The following is a 15,905-nucleotide window of genomic DNA, read 5'->3' on the forward strand; positions in this document are numbered from 1 at the left end:
GTGTTTAGCATGATATATTTAGAGGATACCATGTACCAAATCTGAATGCATTTAACATAAATGTTAAATATAAATCAGAGATTTAAATAGCGATTCGTTATCGAAATAACAACTGTTATATAGAGATAAAGATGTCGTTTAAAATCTTTTTTGCACGTCCTACTTGCCTGTAATTACCACAATAGCATCTATTATAACCGCAATCGCAATAAATGCAATGTAACCAAAATTTACATCCTTAACATAATTTATTTTTAAAGAAACTATCTTGATTTACAGGCCTGCAATGGAAACACAATTGAAGGTAAAAAGAGTCCAAAGGTTGATGACGGTGTATACTGTAGAGACCATTGAAGAGCAAAGTAATGTGGTGGAGAAAAATGGAGGGTGAAAATGAAACTAATTCAAGCCTCCCAAAAGTTAATTTTTTATTTTATTTTAATTGAATAAGGTCACGGGTCATTACTTAATTAATTTCAATAGAATTATCAGAAATGATATATAAACAATTGATGAGAAGAAAGAAAATGATATAAATAGCATTGTATTTATATCACCGTTAAGAATTAACGATCGATGACCTAAATATAAAAAAAATGTAATATCGGTGGCATGTTTGTCAAAAAAAATAGTTCAATAATCAAAATAGAAAAATAATAATTAATTTATGATTAATAATGTAATTCATCCTAAAAAACCAAAACCCTTTTTTCCTCTACTCATTTTTATCTTATCTATTGATCGACTAATCTAAAATTTATTTTGCGAAGATCCTCTCAACTCGATTTACTTTATTTATAATTATCAAGATTCAAACCCACCTTATAGTTTAGAGGGTAGGTCCAAGGGGTTGATCAACTTTTGGGTCCCCCCAAGTAGTAATGTTTTTATGGTCCAACAACTCAGTTAATATTTTGATACCCTTAATTATTGTTTACCTCTCATTTTAAAGCCTAAATGAGACATTAAATTATTATTTTTGACCAAAAAATCGAATGGTTTATGGAAGTAAAATGATTCTAAATTCAAAAAACTAAAGGTCCTAATCCACTTAGTTTGACAACACAAACCGCTCCTTGAAGATTTTCATAAGAGACAATGCACCAACTAAACTAACGTACAAAAAGTGAGACATTTGGAAGTCGTCGGGTTTCCTTGACGCTGAACCATGTACTTTCTCCTCCACATTCTTCTTTAAATTGCCCCAACCATGGAAATGGAAACCCAAGCTTCTCCCGTTCCGAGTTTTTTCTTACCACCATGGACGTGAACAACATCGAGTCCGTTTACGAATACCAAGGGATTGACGAAGACGATGTTCTCTTCGATGAGATTCGAAGACAGATTCTAGTTTTGACAGCAGACGACGAGGATCATCAAGAAACCGATGTTATCGATTCCGTGAGCTCTGTCGCTAACAAGCCGGGGACAAGAAGAGCGCTTGGGAATCTATCTTCTTTACAACATGGAAGGTATTTCAATTGGCCGGATACCGAGAATACAGACTCGGTACCGACTTGGCTTGTGAATCTATGGAGAACCGGCAATGGAACCGGAGTTTTCATTCCCCACATCAACAAATCCACAAGACGCCACAGGCCAGGTATTCACAAACTGGACACAATATAAAAGCAGATGTAAATAATCTATATTCAACTTTCTGCAGATTTCAGTGAATAACATATTTACCTGGTAACTTTCAGGAAGGGTGAATCGGAGAAGAGTTTACAGGCCAGTCGAGACCAAACAATCGTGAACAAGCAAGAATTTAACATGTTGCTTCAAATATTTTATTTCTTAGGAATGCTGTAAATAACTATCATTGATTACATTAGATCATGTAATGTTCGACGTTTTCAATTCTGATAGAAAGATTACATGATTTGTAATACAAGGAACAACGAACATGTTTCGCATAATCACTTTGAAGCATTGAACTATCTTAAGTTAGCACAACATTGTCGAAGTTTACAGAATATTGCCTCACATGTGAGATTACACCAACTACAATAACAACAAATTGCTCAGAGCCTACTTAATATACAGCATTTAACTGAATTACTGCCATTTCTATAGGCCAGTGAGTGCAATGCATGCTTCACCTGGTGAAATGGAGGAAAATGTTTTGTGCAAAGCATTGATGAAATCGAGATGAGCTTGCATGGAATGAAAGAATCAGTTTCTAGGTCGGGCTAACCATAAAGAGCTAAGAGCCCTGAGTCTTGAAGTGTAATCACTAATAACTAGTAGGGCCAGGGCTGCTTGTCGAGTGGTTAAAATTCGATGCATTTGTTGTAAAGTTTGCTGTCTTAAAAGGTCGGCCTGGAAATCGAAACGTGACACTGGTAAATAACTGTATGAGCACTTAACTTCAAAGTTGCATGATGGGCGAGATAAATTGTCATTTACCTGGTGTAGGAAGTTCTCCAATGTGACAATTTTTCCCATTGCGATTGCCATCTGGCCCATGTAATCTGCAACGTTTCCGGGAGCAGCAGGACCTAAACATGTGGACGAGAGGGTGTCTACAAGAGATTGCTGCAAAGCTTCCATTCCTTGTGATAAGGCATCCTCAGCCTGTTGACAAGACTGCTGCAGATTACATATGCCCATCAATTGTTGGTCTGTCAAAGGCTCTAGGTGGTTTCCGAGGATCTAAGTTCCAAGATCAAAATGTCATCAAACAAAACAGATATTTCTCAAAAACACGTCATGTTAATAGTATCGAATTATCCGATAGTAAATCACCTTTAGAAGTTCAGATGAACGAAATCCTCCCAACCACATAAAACACCTCTCTGCAGGTGTTTTCCACATACCAGAGAGCATGTGAAATACATCTGCCTTGGTACCAATGCTTTTCAACCTGAAAACTTCATCATAATGTGCCATGACACCCCCTACAAGAATGCATAATTCACTATCCCCGATATTTGAATTCACTGCCGATCTTAGGTCATTTATCAGTCGTTGATGTTCATTGAGCCAGCAACCATATTCCATGTCAAACGCCAGAGCCGCTGGGAGCATAAAAATGAGTAAGATCTAATTACAGTAATCTACACACCATCTGTTGACAAACGGAAGCCACAAAAACAACATCTAAAGTCTCCTCACTATTTCCCATAGCTGAATGACCATGGTCCCCCGAACGTCTCGTCGTGATAAAAGAACCCTGCGTTAGAACAAAAGCGAATTAAGAACAAAAAAATACCTTAGAATGAAGAGAAGGTGCATCCTGAACCAGAGATAAAGAGATACATTTTCATACCTGCTGTCTTGCCATTTGAAGCTCTTGCTCTAGCTCCGTGAGCCTATGTCGATTATTCTCGAGCTGCTGGACATATGCCTGTTCAAAAAACAAAACCTATAAATGATACAAGCATGCTTCATTTATCCAGAATAGGTAAGTAAAATAGTATACACAAGCAAAATACACAGTACCTTTTTCCTCAATCTACTCTTCCTTGCAGCTTCTCGATTCTGAGCAAGCCTGCGAAGCATCTGAAGCGGCAAAAAAGTAAGAATTCGTAAAGATGGCAAACATTCAAATAGATAACACAACAAATCAGTAATGTTTAAAAAAACCTTTTGATCACCAAATTTTGACTTGGACTGATCCACTGAATCCACCATTATAGGTCCATCTTGAACGCCATGAACCTATAAGACCGTCAAGAATCAACTTAGAGCAATTCTTTATCATAAGCAATTCGTCATCATAAAGATGTTCCCTTCGCAACTTTACATGAAGAAAAGGAAGACACAAAACCTGGTTTTTATGGTCAGTGTCAACATCAGTTGAAGTGACAGTCTGCTGGCAAATATCGGCAAGGCCAGGATCAGCCCAGTTTTCGATATGTTCATTCCCCAACGAGGCACCAAATGTTGGCCCCTTCTGGTACATGAACTGCCCTGTATCCAAACACCTGATTCCACTGGATATTATCTCGGTTGCACCGATGCTCTGAAAGCAAAACCATTTGCAAAAGAACATCAAAACTATGACGAAATATAAACAGGAAAAAACTTACGTTGAAAGAGTGAGGTTGGTAGAAGGGTTGAGTACCGTGTTCAATGCGCCATAGTGCAAGTTGTTAGCAACATTGCTGGGTTTTAAACTAAAAAAGGAGCCTACAAGGAATTATATAAACAGAGAAAATGGTTAGATAGGCTTTAGAAACAGAGGGAAAACATATATTTTTACGATACTTGAGCTTAAATCAACAGCATCATCGTGATGAAAAGCAACAGCAGGATGATCAAGCTCTCCAAGATCCGGTAAACGCGTCTGGTGGCAACTATTACAATCGTCTCCTCTGTTTTTCGATTGAAACAAACACCGAAATAGTAAGAACAACAAAGTTTGCTTCTTTATTTGTACTCCAACAGATCAAATAAAAAAAATCAGTCACCTCTCTTTTCTCATACGTACATAAAAAAACTATAATCATTGCCTTGTAAGCCAAGAATGCAGTTCCAACACCAAAAGAAGAAAAGGAAAACCCAAAATCATGACTTCAAGTAAAAGTATATATACCTGAGAAAAAAGGAAGAGTGGCAAAACATGTCTGGGTTAGCTGTTGTTGCTGCAGCTTTGAAGCTCTGCATTTTCTCTTTTCTTTTCTTTTACTATAAAGTGAGAGTCTGTTGCGTTCCTAAGAAAGAAAGGTTGAGAGAGAAAACTTGACAGAAGCGGGAGAAAAATAGATCTTTAATGGAGAGGAAAGCAAGGCTTTTAAATATTGCGTTCTCAGAGTAGGCACTATAGCTTCCCAATAAACCTCTACTGTTTTTTTTTCCTTGCATTATTTCTTCATTCTCTGCTTGCTGTGCGTTTGTTCCACTCTCCCTTTCTATATAATGTCTTAATTTCAGTTCATTTTTCTCTGTTTTTAATCCATTCATAATGCTTAATTTCATAGGTGAATAGAACCAATATTTACATGCATGCATTTTAGTGTAGTTCGGTGATTTGCTTCTTCGTTTTTACACGCTCTGCACATACGAGTGAGTAGTAAAGAAGCACAGTGTCCAAGACAATAACACCCTCCGTCCCAAAAGCCAAAAACCCTTTTGTCTTATCATCTCTTTCTCTCTCTGCTACGGTTGTTTTCGTAAGTAGGCACAGAGAGGAGCCTAGGGTTTGGATTCTTTTTCTTATATTACTATATTCTCTCTACTCTTAATAGCTCCCCTGGGAAAGTGTGTCTTCGCGGCTAAAAGATGTGACGGTGATGAGATGCCATCCAATAATTTAATTTCTTCTTCATCGTCTTTTCTTTTTCTCATCCAGTAATAAACATGGAGATTTAATTTCCACCCCATTTAAAAGGCAGAAGAGCAGAGCAGGCTTATTTTATTAGTTTCTTTTCATTAAGTCATCGACTGAAAAAAAAACATAATAATGTCTCTCATTAACTAATATTAAGGTGATTTCTGGGTTCTTCTGACATTGTGACAGAGATAAAGAGTAAAAGCAAAATATTGTGAATTTATGACGCTATCTGATACGGCAATCATACAGTTATTGAGGTGCCTTAGTTGTGTGGGATTATGTTTTTGATGCACTTCTTTAACTACGAAGTTGGAACAGCAAAATCTTTTCATGGTGGGGGATCCATGTTTGCGATTTGACTGTCTCGTGAGAGACCAGATTTATGTGTGGAATTATGTGAATAATGCCTTCAAATTTAACCTCGGCTTCCATTGTTCAAATCTATGCAGCAGTTGAAGAAGAATTCTTTTAGTTTGCATATCTAATCATGTATAAACTTGGGTGTTTCCTTTTACTCCCTGGGGATTAATGGATGGAGAAAAATCAAACCGTTCCAGCAAGAACCTTGCTTATCCAAAAATATGCAGTCCCATGATGTTGATGGCGATTATACAGTCTTAAGAATTAATGAGAGCGAAAGAAAACAGAGAGAAACATTTATGAAGAGAGGTAATAACCAATATATTTAATGCTTCTTCTATGATCCTTTTAGCAAATATTTTATAAGTTTTTGTACAATAATGTGAATGGCATCTTTATTACCAATAATGAGCGTTGAGGGGTTTTGTATGCTCTTGGTCGTGCTTTGGGCTATTTGGTTTAATAGAAAACCTTTTATGCAGAATGGTGTAGGTACGTTAACCCAGGAGTTACCCGTATTTATCCAGACCTATCTTTAGTCAATATGCTTCAGCAATGGACCAATGTCTCTACAAATCCCAATGAACTCGAACTTGAAACAAAGATTAAAGATTAAAAAGATTGGCAAATATTGTAAAAAGAAGTTTATTATATTTGGAATAGTGATTTAGAGTATGAATTACAGTTGATATAGGTCAGAGTTGTCAAAGATGGAATGTGTCTTGGTTGTGGCTGTTAAGCTGGTTGTGACTCAATACTTCCCTGGCTCGAGAACTCCTATGTTGAAGACGCTGGTGCAGCGTCTCCGACATTTGGTTAAAGAAGTGAGGATCCCATCTTCGAATCAAGGAAGGGTCTTCTGCATAACAGATGCATATAGACGTAACAGCGCTTTCGACAACCACCATTGCAAGTCCCACCTGCAGCAACCATTTCCCCTACCTTAATCTTCAAATAAGAAAGAAAGTAGCAATATAACTGATCCCAAAGATTGATTATTAGCAGTAATTTGTGCATAAATACTAATAATTTGTGCTGAAATTTTCCATTGATTAGTATGCAATATTTTTTATACTGAAAATGACTGCCATCTTATAAGAGTAACAGACAAAACTGCCAAATGACACCTAGAAGAGACTGCCTACTTTAGAAAGAAAAAGGGGTCAATATGTCTAAACAGATAAGGTCACTTTTACCAATAGGGATCAATATAACTGAAGAACAGAAAACACACTAACCAAGACCATTCCCATCAACATTGCAGTGGATCCCACCATGATGACTCTGTCCTTCAATGTAATCCAAGTCCAAACACCAGCAAAAGTACCGGTGATAAGCCCACCCAAGATAGTACCCATCAGCAGAACGGCACCGGAACAATCATAGGCAACTAGTGCTTCAACTCCTGTTGACTGGAATAACTCCCAGGCGTCTCTTGCCGATCGGTTAAAACCTTTTCCGTAAATAGCTATCTGGTATGCACAGAGCATGCAGAACCATACTATAGTAGTGTAACAAAACAACTGTTCAATTTCTTTCTAAGAAAAAAGTCTTTGTGACTAAGCATGTTATCCCCCAATCCAACTACAGGAGGAAAAGAAAAATTCTAGTGCCTGGAAAATTCATGAGATGAACGGACAAATCTAATATAGGAAGAATCTCATACAAAAAATTGACCTAAAACCTTCACTACAATATCTGATGTGCTCCTAAAATTACACGAGTACCATCAACAAATCAATATCTATGCTAAATTAAAATGGCTAAAATCATGGAATGTAATGTTGCTACATGTGTTCAAAAGAATTAGTTCTCATACACATGAGAAATTACCAAGAGAAGGGTGTAAAAAAAACTACCTGGACATATGCATACTTGTTGAAAAATCGAACAAGGGTCTCTACGAGTTGAAACAAAAAGTCAACACAGCAAAGCAAGCACTCATTGTTTCCAATTTTTGACCGGAATCCCCTGATCTAAAAAGCGGTTTCAAATTAAGTATTGAAAAAAGAAAGTGTTCATTTGAATCTTGAGAATAAAAACAGAGAACTGGTTGGAAAAAGCAAATGCTGGTGAGCTTACCTCCCATCGCAGAGTCCGAATAGCAGCTGTGAAAAGTGACCCGTAGCAAATGCTTCCAAAAGATGTTGTTACAGCATAACGTAGAGATTTCATCAACGAGTTAGGAGGCATTGATGAAGCATTTCGACCACCATGAATAAGAACAAGAAACACAAGCCCAGACACTATAACATGTACAGTATTGCAAAGGACAGCACCAGTCCAAAATAAGCTTATGGAGAGAACCTGCAAGTATCAAGGCACATTACTAGTTTTGTTAAGATTTAATCGAACATTTTTCTAATAGCAATCTCCTGCAACTCTCATTGCAGTAACAACATAAGGAATCAAGGGCAAAACTTGCCAGCTCACCACAAGAAGCCACCAGCGTCCAAGGTCACCCCTGCTTGAAGCCACAACACCGGATATTCCAAAAGACCATATGCCCATCCATAAAATCATGACAGCCATAAATGCATATGCTACTCGAGTAACTTCAGGAAGACTCCATACCAATTTGACAGCTTTTTGCAAGACCAGCATGGTGAATGGAAGTCTATCAAAAGAAAAAGAAAAAGACCCGGTAGAAGCAGACTTCATAAGATCCAATTACTCCAATCCAGAATTATCTAATCCTGACCACATTGAAACTAACAGAGATCTAGAAACCTAGGCTTGATATAAGCAGGCTAACGATTCTCCAGTATAATGACTTCAAGGAAGATAGCATATTCATGCCTAGTTTGTTGAATGGAATGGAAACTTGAGAAAACAACTTATAACCATAAAATGTTTTCTATAGGCAAATAGATCGCTTGGTTGAGTGGACATTTGAAATTGACCTACTAAGACTGCTTTATAAATGATGAGCCTTGACCATAATTTCAATTTCTATGTGATAAATCGGTCCTCTTTGTGTATATGTAGTAAGGACGCAATCCCTTCTCCTGATTCTGCTACAGGTTTCTCGACAGTAAAATACTAATCACGGCTCCAGTATAATTTTAGAATTACCTTCTTGTTGCCAATACATGCCATCAAAAATAAATCAATTTGTAAAAAATGTTACTTCAAATCTCAATAGAACCATTAAGTTGCTTCACTCCAATGTTCATTACAACCAGAAATTAATCAATTTATTCAATTTTCCGAAAAGATGGAGCGAATTCTACAGAACCAAGGAAATATTTCGGTCAACAAATGAATCAGGAACAGTGATTAACAGGAGTAGTAACCTGTTTCTTTAATCTATTTACAACATCCAACAAACAATAAACCCTAGATAACACATTTCATGGTTACCAAAATATATGGCTCTAGTCCATACCTGTCTATAACGGATATAACATACAAGAACTGCACTGCAGCACCAGCTGAAAATGCCACGCCCCAGAAAAACTGCTCGCACCAGAAACATAAAACACTAATCACGGCAAGATATGTTGTCAAAATGTGAACCGAAACCTTCATCATTTGTTTCGCATGAGAACCAAGCAACAACAACCAAAGACATCCAAGAACTGTCCCAATCCCACCAGCAACAGCATACTTGGGCCAGTAAGTCTCCGTCAATCCATTACTATTCTCCCAATACCGATTGGTATATCTATCGATGTTTAATCTATCAGTTGTCCTAAACCTATTGAGTCCAAGAACAGCGAGCACGAACCCTAACACAATCAAATGAATTATAAATATAGCTAACCAGAAAATATCACGCCAATGTCGCAAATCTGGAGAAAATGTTTGATCAGCATCTATAATCCTCTCATTCCTCCCTACATTCTGAAACCAAAACAAGAAATAAATTTAGAGTGAATGAATTTATCATAGTGATTCAGTCAGACTTTGAAAAGCAAAAAAGAAAGAAAAAGAAGTCCAAATATTAACATATTCCAACTTAGGCTGAACAATTAAAATTTACAAATCCAAAGGGGAAGAACCATTTATTGATAAAAGTTGAGACTTTAAAGCCAGAAGTTAAATTTTACAACATAACCCATTAATTTTTAAGTCTAAACTAAATAAGAAAACCAGAACAGAAAGACTAATCACAAGGAGAAGGAGAAAACAACGTAATCAAACAATTAAAGATCCTGATTTTATTTTATTTTTAAAAATGAAACTTGGGAATTCAGATTATTAATTTTTGTATAAAATAGTTGAAGTCAACGAGAAATATAACTACAATTACATCATGAGATAAACGATATAGTGTTTTGAATAATGGGATAGAGAATTAAACTAGAAATGGGAGGAGAACGGTTGAGGACTACCTGATCGACGGTGGCGATGGAGGCAGAATCAGAGGAAGAGGAAGAGATGTTAGAGTCGCTCATGGAGAGGAGAGATTGAAGAGACAAAGCCCTTTTGCTCAAACGGAATTAAAGCATTACGTTTGTCGGTCAATAATAAAAGTTGAAGTAAAGTTTTTTAAAGTTTTAAACGATCGACTTTAACTCAAAAGGTGCCTCGTCAAAGTTTAGAGGGGGGAAACGTGAAGAAGGTGGTTTGAAAATAACAGTGAAAGGATGAAGGAATGTCAATGGAGTTGATTAAGGTTCTTCTGTGAATAAATTCGGGAAGGATTTAGCGGATTACTATTCTTCCTACCAAATAACTAATTAATTACTCCATCAAAAACCAATAACTGAAAGTTATTAATGATAAAGTGAAGCAGGCAGAAGATGTCGATGGTGGATTCGCCGCTTTGTTGTCGCTTGCGTTGCGTTTGGCTGTTATGGGTATTTTTTAGGTTCGGATAAATTACATCAAAAATCATTCAATTATATTCAAATGTATGTTTAGTACTTGAACTTTCAAATTTTTTAAAACGATTATTATAATATGGAATATAGTTGTACGTCATTTTACATTCTGCGGAATTAGTTTATACAAAATATGTTATTGAATTCCTAGTATGAATCATACTACAACCTTACTTAATGTAAATTTGTAGGATCGTAAAGGATAGATTCAAGTATCAATGTATTTAAATTATTAATCCCTTCTAAACAACAACAAAACACTATTTCCATATGCAATGGGGTATGGGGAGGTAAGATAGTAGGCTGCTTCCAACGTCAAAATTGAGAGCAGTTTCCGTGAAAGACCTCCGACAGTAAGAAAATTAAAAATAAAATACAATGCATGTATAAATAAATACATAGTTAAAATAAGACCTTCGCATAAATCTCTGTATAAAAAATCTCTGCATATAAACAAAAACGTAATACCAACTAAAAAAAACACCTGAAGAGAAAGGCAGTGCTTGAAAGTTTAATCAAGCTACTATATGGTACCACGTGGCATTATTATGGTTATTATAGTTCCAGCGGATGTTGTTCTTCCCACCTCAGTATTCTCTCTTTTGACCTTAAACAAATCAATGTCTTAATTTCAGAATTTTCACTTTCTATCTTATGGTATTATTATGGTATTAAAATTATACTTATAGGTATACAAAAATAGTAATAAGATTATAACGGCTGATTATTGAAATATATAATGACTTAAATTATAATTTTTTTAAATAATTTCCTCATATAAAATGATTTAAATTAAAACAAATTAAAATTGATAACTTATATAAAAAAGAAATCCCAGTAGATCTTTCTTTTTCTTTTCTTTTCTATCGTTTATTGCTCTTTGTCTAATATTTTTATAAATGACGATATTATTTTTTAGTTGATTACTGATCGTTGCTTTTTTTTTTAATTCTCTTATAACTCGAGTTATATTGTTTTGTGTAGTCAATCTTTCTCTTTTCGTGTGAAGATTGTGGATGATTTTATTTATTTTTATAATACATTTTTTGTCTACTCTTGTAACACGTTTTATTTTATTTTCTCGTTGTTGGATTTGATGCTGCCTCTCTAAATTCAGATGATGTTTATTTTGTTATTTTGTTGATTTATCTCTACTTTAGACTCTTGAGTTGGATATTGATTGACGTTCATAATCTCCGAACATAGTTGTGAATGATTTGTAATAATGTTAATTTGTCAACTAACTATTATTGTTATATGTGTTTTTAATGTTAGTGTCGATAATGTTTATCATTCGTACGTTGCTAATAATATTTGTCTGTATCTATTTTTTGTCCAGATTATTTTCATTAAATTTTTAATTATTTGTTACTCTTGGATGATTAGTTATACACTTATATGGTTTTAGAATAAATATCTAACTTACGTGTTTAATTTACCTTTTTTATAAGCACTTTCTATAATCTGAAGCTATTTTTTATTTTATTTAATAAAGTTAATGTTTATTATTAGTTTGAAAAAATAAAATTCAAATAATTTTAAACAGACAATGTTTTATAATTTTAATATAAATTTTCAAAACATAAACGTTAGTACTCTAATATATCTTATGAACAAGTTGGCTTAACTAGAGGTATTAATTATTCGGTTTTGATCGAATTAATGGACTAAGTCAAAATTTAATTCGATTAATCGATCAGTTAATTTGATATTAATTGGGTTAACATTCAATAATTTTTTTTAAAGTTCAATTAGTGGTCAATCTAGTTCTAAATCAATTAATTAACCTATTAAACTATCAATATTCAATCAAATTTTAACATAAATAAAGAAAAAAATACCTCTAATAAATTCAAATTAATCTAACAAAAAGAAATTACAAAAAGATTTCAATTAATTTGGTTAACCGAACGAATTAATCAAACTTTATTTAGTTTGAATAAAAATTATTGAAAAAGTTTTGATTCAATTATCAAAAGGGAAAAATCGATTAACGAAAATTAGGTAATTCGACTTAATTGATTGGAATCCTAAAAAAAACGGGAGACAGAGTGGTGGGTTCTTCGAACTCTTCCGAAAATTACCTTATAAGATCGAATTTTTTAACCTGGCCTACTAAAGTCCTATATTATAAAAAAAAAACATCCTCTACAACGTGAGCACTAACACAATAATAAATTATATGTTTGATAAACCGAAGCGAATCTTTTTTTAATAAAAACAACTATGTAACGGTCATATAAACAAATCTATCAAGTCTCTGTGTTTTGACACTCTTCTCCTCATGCATTCAATTAATTTACTATACATGCCACTACTGCCGACATCGATAACATCGCCGTTTGCCTGTCATGAGAAATTGAAATGGGCCCACTGGTATTTATCTTTTACCAACGCGAAAACCGTAAATAAATTACAGATAGTAAAAAATAATAATTTTTCTAACATTTGTTGGGCACGAATCCTACGTGGGAGTTGCCGAGATCGAAACCGACACGCGTCCCCTGCTGCTGCACGTTCCCAATGATTGACAACGTCGAGGACGTTGGCGCGAACGCGAAACAGAAGGTTCCAACGGAATCAACCGGTATCATGTAATTCTTAGCCGGTAACGGTAGAACTTTAGCTTCGGGGAAGTGAAACGACAACGTTGGGACATCCACGCTACTCGTGGAAGACAAATTGTAACACGTGTCAAACAATGCCACGGTGTCAGCTGACGGCAAGTTCTTTGTACCTTTAACGAATGCGTCACGGAGAACGTTGTATGTATCGCTCTGTAACCGAGTTACGGCGGTCCCCGAGTCGATGATAATCCCACCGTTACCTGACTCGTCTATTTGGAAAACTGACTCGGGAATCGGAAGCAATTCGCCACCCACACTGATACCGGTTAAACCGAGATAGTAAAACGTGTCTAGCTGTTTGTTACGGAGTAATGGAGCTGTAATGGCGTTAGGAGGGAGAGCATAGTCGAACTCGAGAGTGGAAGCTGAGTCAGAGTCACGATCCACGAGACAATAGGAGAAAGTACTCGCATTAAGCTGGGAGGAAAAGGAAAGCGGCCCGCCGCCGAGACCAAGCAAGCCACCCGCCCCGACAAACAAGCCTTCGTTGTTATGGCCACAACCGATTGCTACATTATTGACAGAATCCGAGCCGAGGGTGATGGTTTCAGTGACAAAGTCACCCACTGTGTAAGAGCCGTCGCCGTAGGAAACCTCGTAGGCGCAAGTCCGATCGTTTCGACATTCGGAATCGTCAAGGTACTTGCATTGTTGCGTTTCGCAATTCAGCGGCGAGTAAGAAGATGATAAAGATGGGTCGAAAATGGGGTCAGATTGTTGGTAACAATCGGCGCAGGGTGCGCATTGTACCCAGTTGACGTCACTGCCCGTGTCGAGCACCATGTAAACTTGACTCGGTGGTTTCCCGATTCCAACCCGAGAGAAGTACTCACCGCTTCCTTGACTCGAACCCGACACAATAGGACTTCCTAGTTCCTCTGCTCCAAATTCCGAGGCCTTATTAAACGGCTTGAGATCCGGCTTTGAAATTCCGCTGACAGACAGATCCAACCGAGTGGCGAGCGAGGTGACTCGAGCAGAGTCCCGCTCGAGTCGGGATAAAGTCAATGATTTGTAATCAGGGTGGGAGGATTTACGAATAGAAGCTCTGGGGTGAATATGAAGGGAGAGGAAAGACGTAGGTGAAGGTGAAGCTGAGAGGCTTTGGCCTACTGGGGTAAATGAGAGTACATTTCTGGTCTTCTCAAGAGCTTCAGAAACGTCGAGAACCGTCGTGGGGCGGGAAATTTGCAGCAAGCTTCGAGAGCAGTGGACAAATGGAGCTGTAAAGAAGAAGCAAGCGGCGAAGATAATGCAAAAAAGAAGAGCCATTGTTTGGTAAGCAAGAAAGGAAGGTTGAAGGGTGGGTTTTTATAGAGAATAGAAAAATGGATAAAGCTTAGAGTGGGAGGTGAAGTGAAAGGGTGTGAATAATATTTATCAAGCTCGAGAGTAGATTGAGGGTCGTTATCTTTGCGTTGGATTTGCAAAGTTCAGCCGCTTAATAAGCAGGATTTTTAGGCATTCTTTGCAAAGGTCATTGCTTTTGCTTGCCAATGTCTCCTCTTTTGCGGAACCCATGTTACTTTGTTGGACCACAGTTTCAGGTCCGTGAAAATTTATAGCTAAAGCAGAAAGAAAAAAAATACACGGGATGAGTATGATCTGATTTGAGTTTATAAAAACAAATCCTTTTCAAACAATTTTTTATTAAATTTTAATTATTCTTTATTAATATATTTATGATTTTTTAAAAATTTTAAAATAAAAATTTAATACATTAAAATTGGAGTCGAAACAAACAAAATTGTATCCCATCCGACTAATTGCCATCTCTGGGTGTATAATTTCTAGTGTTGGGATATTATCATTTGGTCGAGCATTACGTGCAAGTGATTATGGTACGTAGTATCATTTGGTCCAAGTAGCTTTCGCTTTATTGCTATCAAACTTCTGTTAAAAGAGGATCCCTGTTCTCTCCCTTGGGAAAGGGTAATTTGTGATGGGGACGGAAGGTGGCGTGAAATTTGTAAATAGCAAAATATTGTGTCTTTCATGTAAAACATATTTATGTAATATTTATGTAATTAGGATATCAAGTCATGAATGACCGAAAATGCTTTATAATTTTTTTGATTTTTCAAAATCGCAACGACGGGTGATATTGTATTTATTTCTTAAGAATTTTTTCTTAAAAGATAATATTCGCGCGGACGTGTCGAAGACACATATTACCACGACCACGACCACGATCACGACCAGGCCCGAGACGGGACGGCGGCGGCGGCGGCAGTGCGCGAGAGTCCCCCTTTTTCTCTTCCACTCAACAAGGAAGTGAGAAATCCAAGCCTTAAATACTCATTCTCAATAGTATTTTCAATACTATGTGGGATTGAGTATTGAAAATACTTGGGAATCTTTTACAGTATCACAACACATTCTTTATTGTTTCCAACTAAGATCTTACAAATGGCTTGAGAATCTTTTACACTATCGCAACACATTCTTTATTGTTTCAAACTCCACGTGAATTTGGAATAGTTAAAATGTAAACTTATTTTGGATTTTTCATTATTGCAACACATTTTAACTATCGCAACACATTTTTCAAAATCGCGTTGCGAATTTGGAAACTGAGTTGAAAAATTAGAGATCGCGTTACGATTTTGTTGGTCATTTTGACAAATTCAAAAAAAAATAGTTAAAATCGTATATTATAAGGCATTTTCGGTCATTTAGATTATTTTCTCTTTACTAAAACACTCTACTTTGTAATATGTTTTCTGTATGTCTTTGATACGATTTTGAATTCGTCAAAAATAAAATTCATTTTAAATTATTTATAGCAATGATAAGTGTGGTCGAATTCAT

At 36.1% G+C, this 15,905-nt stretch overlaps 4 protein-coding genes across 4 annotated transcripts; 1 reads left to right on the plus strand and 3 right to left on the minus strand.

Annotated features, from left to right (window-relative positions):
• Positions 1-1,180: 1,180 nt before the first annotated feature.
• LOC120203799 lies at positions 1,181-1,915 on the plus strand. Its single transcript, XM_039203976.1, has 2 exons — positions 1,181-1,603; positions 1,704-1,915. Exons 1-2 carry the CDS (start codon positions 1,261-1,263, stop codon positions 1,754-1,756), a joined length of 396 nt encoding a protein of 131 aa, XP_039059907.1. The 5' UTR covers positions 1,181-1,260; the 3' UTR covers positions 1,757-1,915.
• Positions 1,916-2,141: 226 nt separating this feature from the next.
• LOC120203800 (transcription factor TGA2.3-like) lies at positions 2,142-4,676 on the minus strand. The gene is made up of 11 exons (XM_039203977.1): positions 4,541-4,676; positions 4,213-4,319; positions 4,070-4,134; positions 3,773-3,967; positions 3,589-3,663; positions 3,445-3,504; positions 3,272-3,349; positions 3,118-3,175; positions 2,749-3,020; positions 2,410-2,655; positions 2,142-2,322 (listed from the first exon to the last, which is right to left on the minus strand). The coding sequence occupies exons 1-11, from the start codon at positions 4,609-4,611 to the stop codon at positions 2,176-2,178; spliced, it is 1,374 nt and encodes a 457-aa protein (XP_039059908.1). The 5' UTR covers positions 4,612-4,676; the 3' UTR covers positions 2,142-2,175.
• Positions 4,677-6,267: 1,591 nt separating this feature from the next.
• On the minus strand, positions 6,268-10,158 carry LOC120203797 (CTL-like protein DDB_G0274487). The gene is made up of 7 exons (XM_039203974.1): positions 9,976-10,158; positions 9,027-9,484; positions 8,072-8,255; positions 7,721-7,945; positions 7,498-7,614; positions 6,877-7,110; positions 6,268-6,558 (listed from the first exon to the last, which is right to left on the minus strand). Exons 1-7 carry the CDS (start codon positions 10,036-10,038, stop codon positions 6,343-6,345), a joined length of 1,497 nt encoding a protein of 498 aa, XP_039059905.1. The 5' UTR covers positions 10,039-10,158; the 3' UTR covers positions 6,268-6,342.
• Positions 10,159-12,646: 2,488 nt separating this feature from the next.
• Positions 12,647-14,417, minus strand: LOC120203798 (protein ASPARTIC PROTEASE IN GUARD CELL 1-like). Its single transcript, XM_039203975.1, has one exon. It carries the CDS (start codon positions 14,364-14,366, stop codon positions 12,909-12,911), a length of 1,458 nt encoding a protein of 485 aa, XP_039059906.1. The 5' UTR covers positions 14,367-14,417; the 3' UTR covers positions 12,647-12,908.
• Between the last annotated feature and the right edge of the window lie 1,488 nt (positions 14,418-15,905).

Source organism: Hibiscus syriacus, unplaced genomic scaffold, assembly GCF_006381635.1.
Source record: "Hibiscus syriacus cultivar Baekdansim isolate YM2019G1 unplaced genomic scaffold, ASM638163v2 tig00010263_pilon, whole genome shotgun sequence".
Classification (NCBI taxonomy): Eukaryota; Viridiplantae; Streptophyta; class Magnoliopsida; order Malvales; family Malvaceae; genus Hibiscus; species Hibiscus syriacus.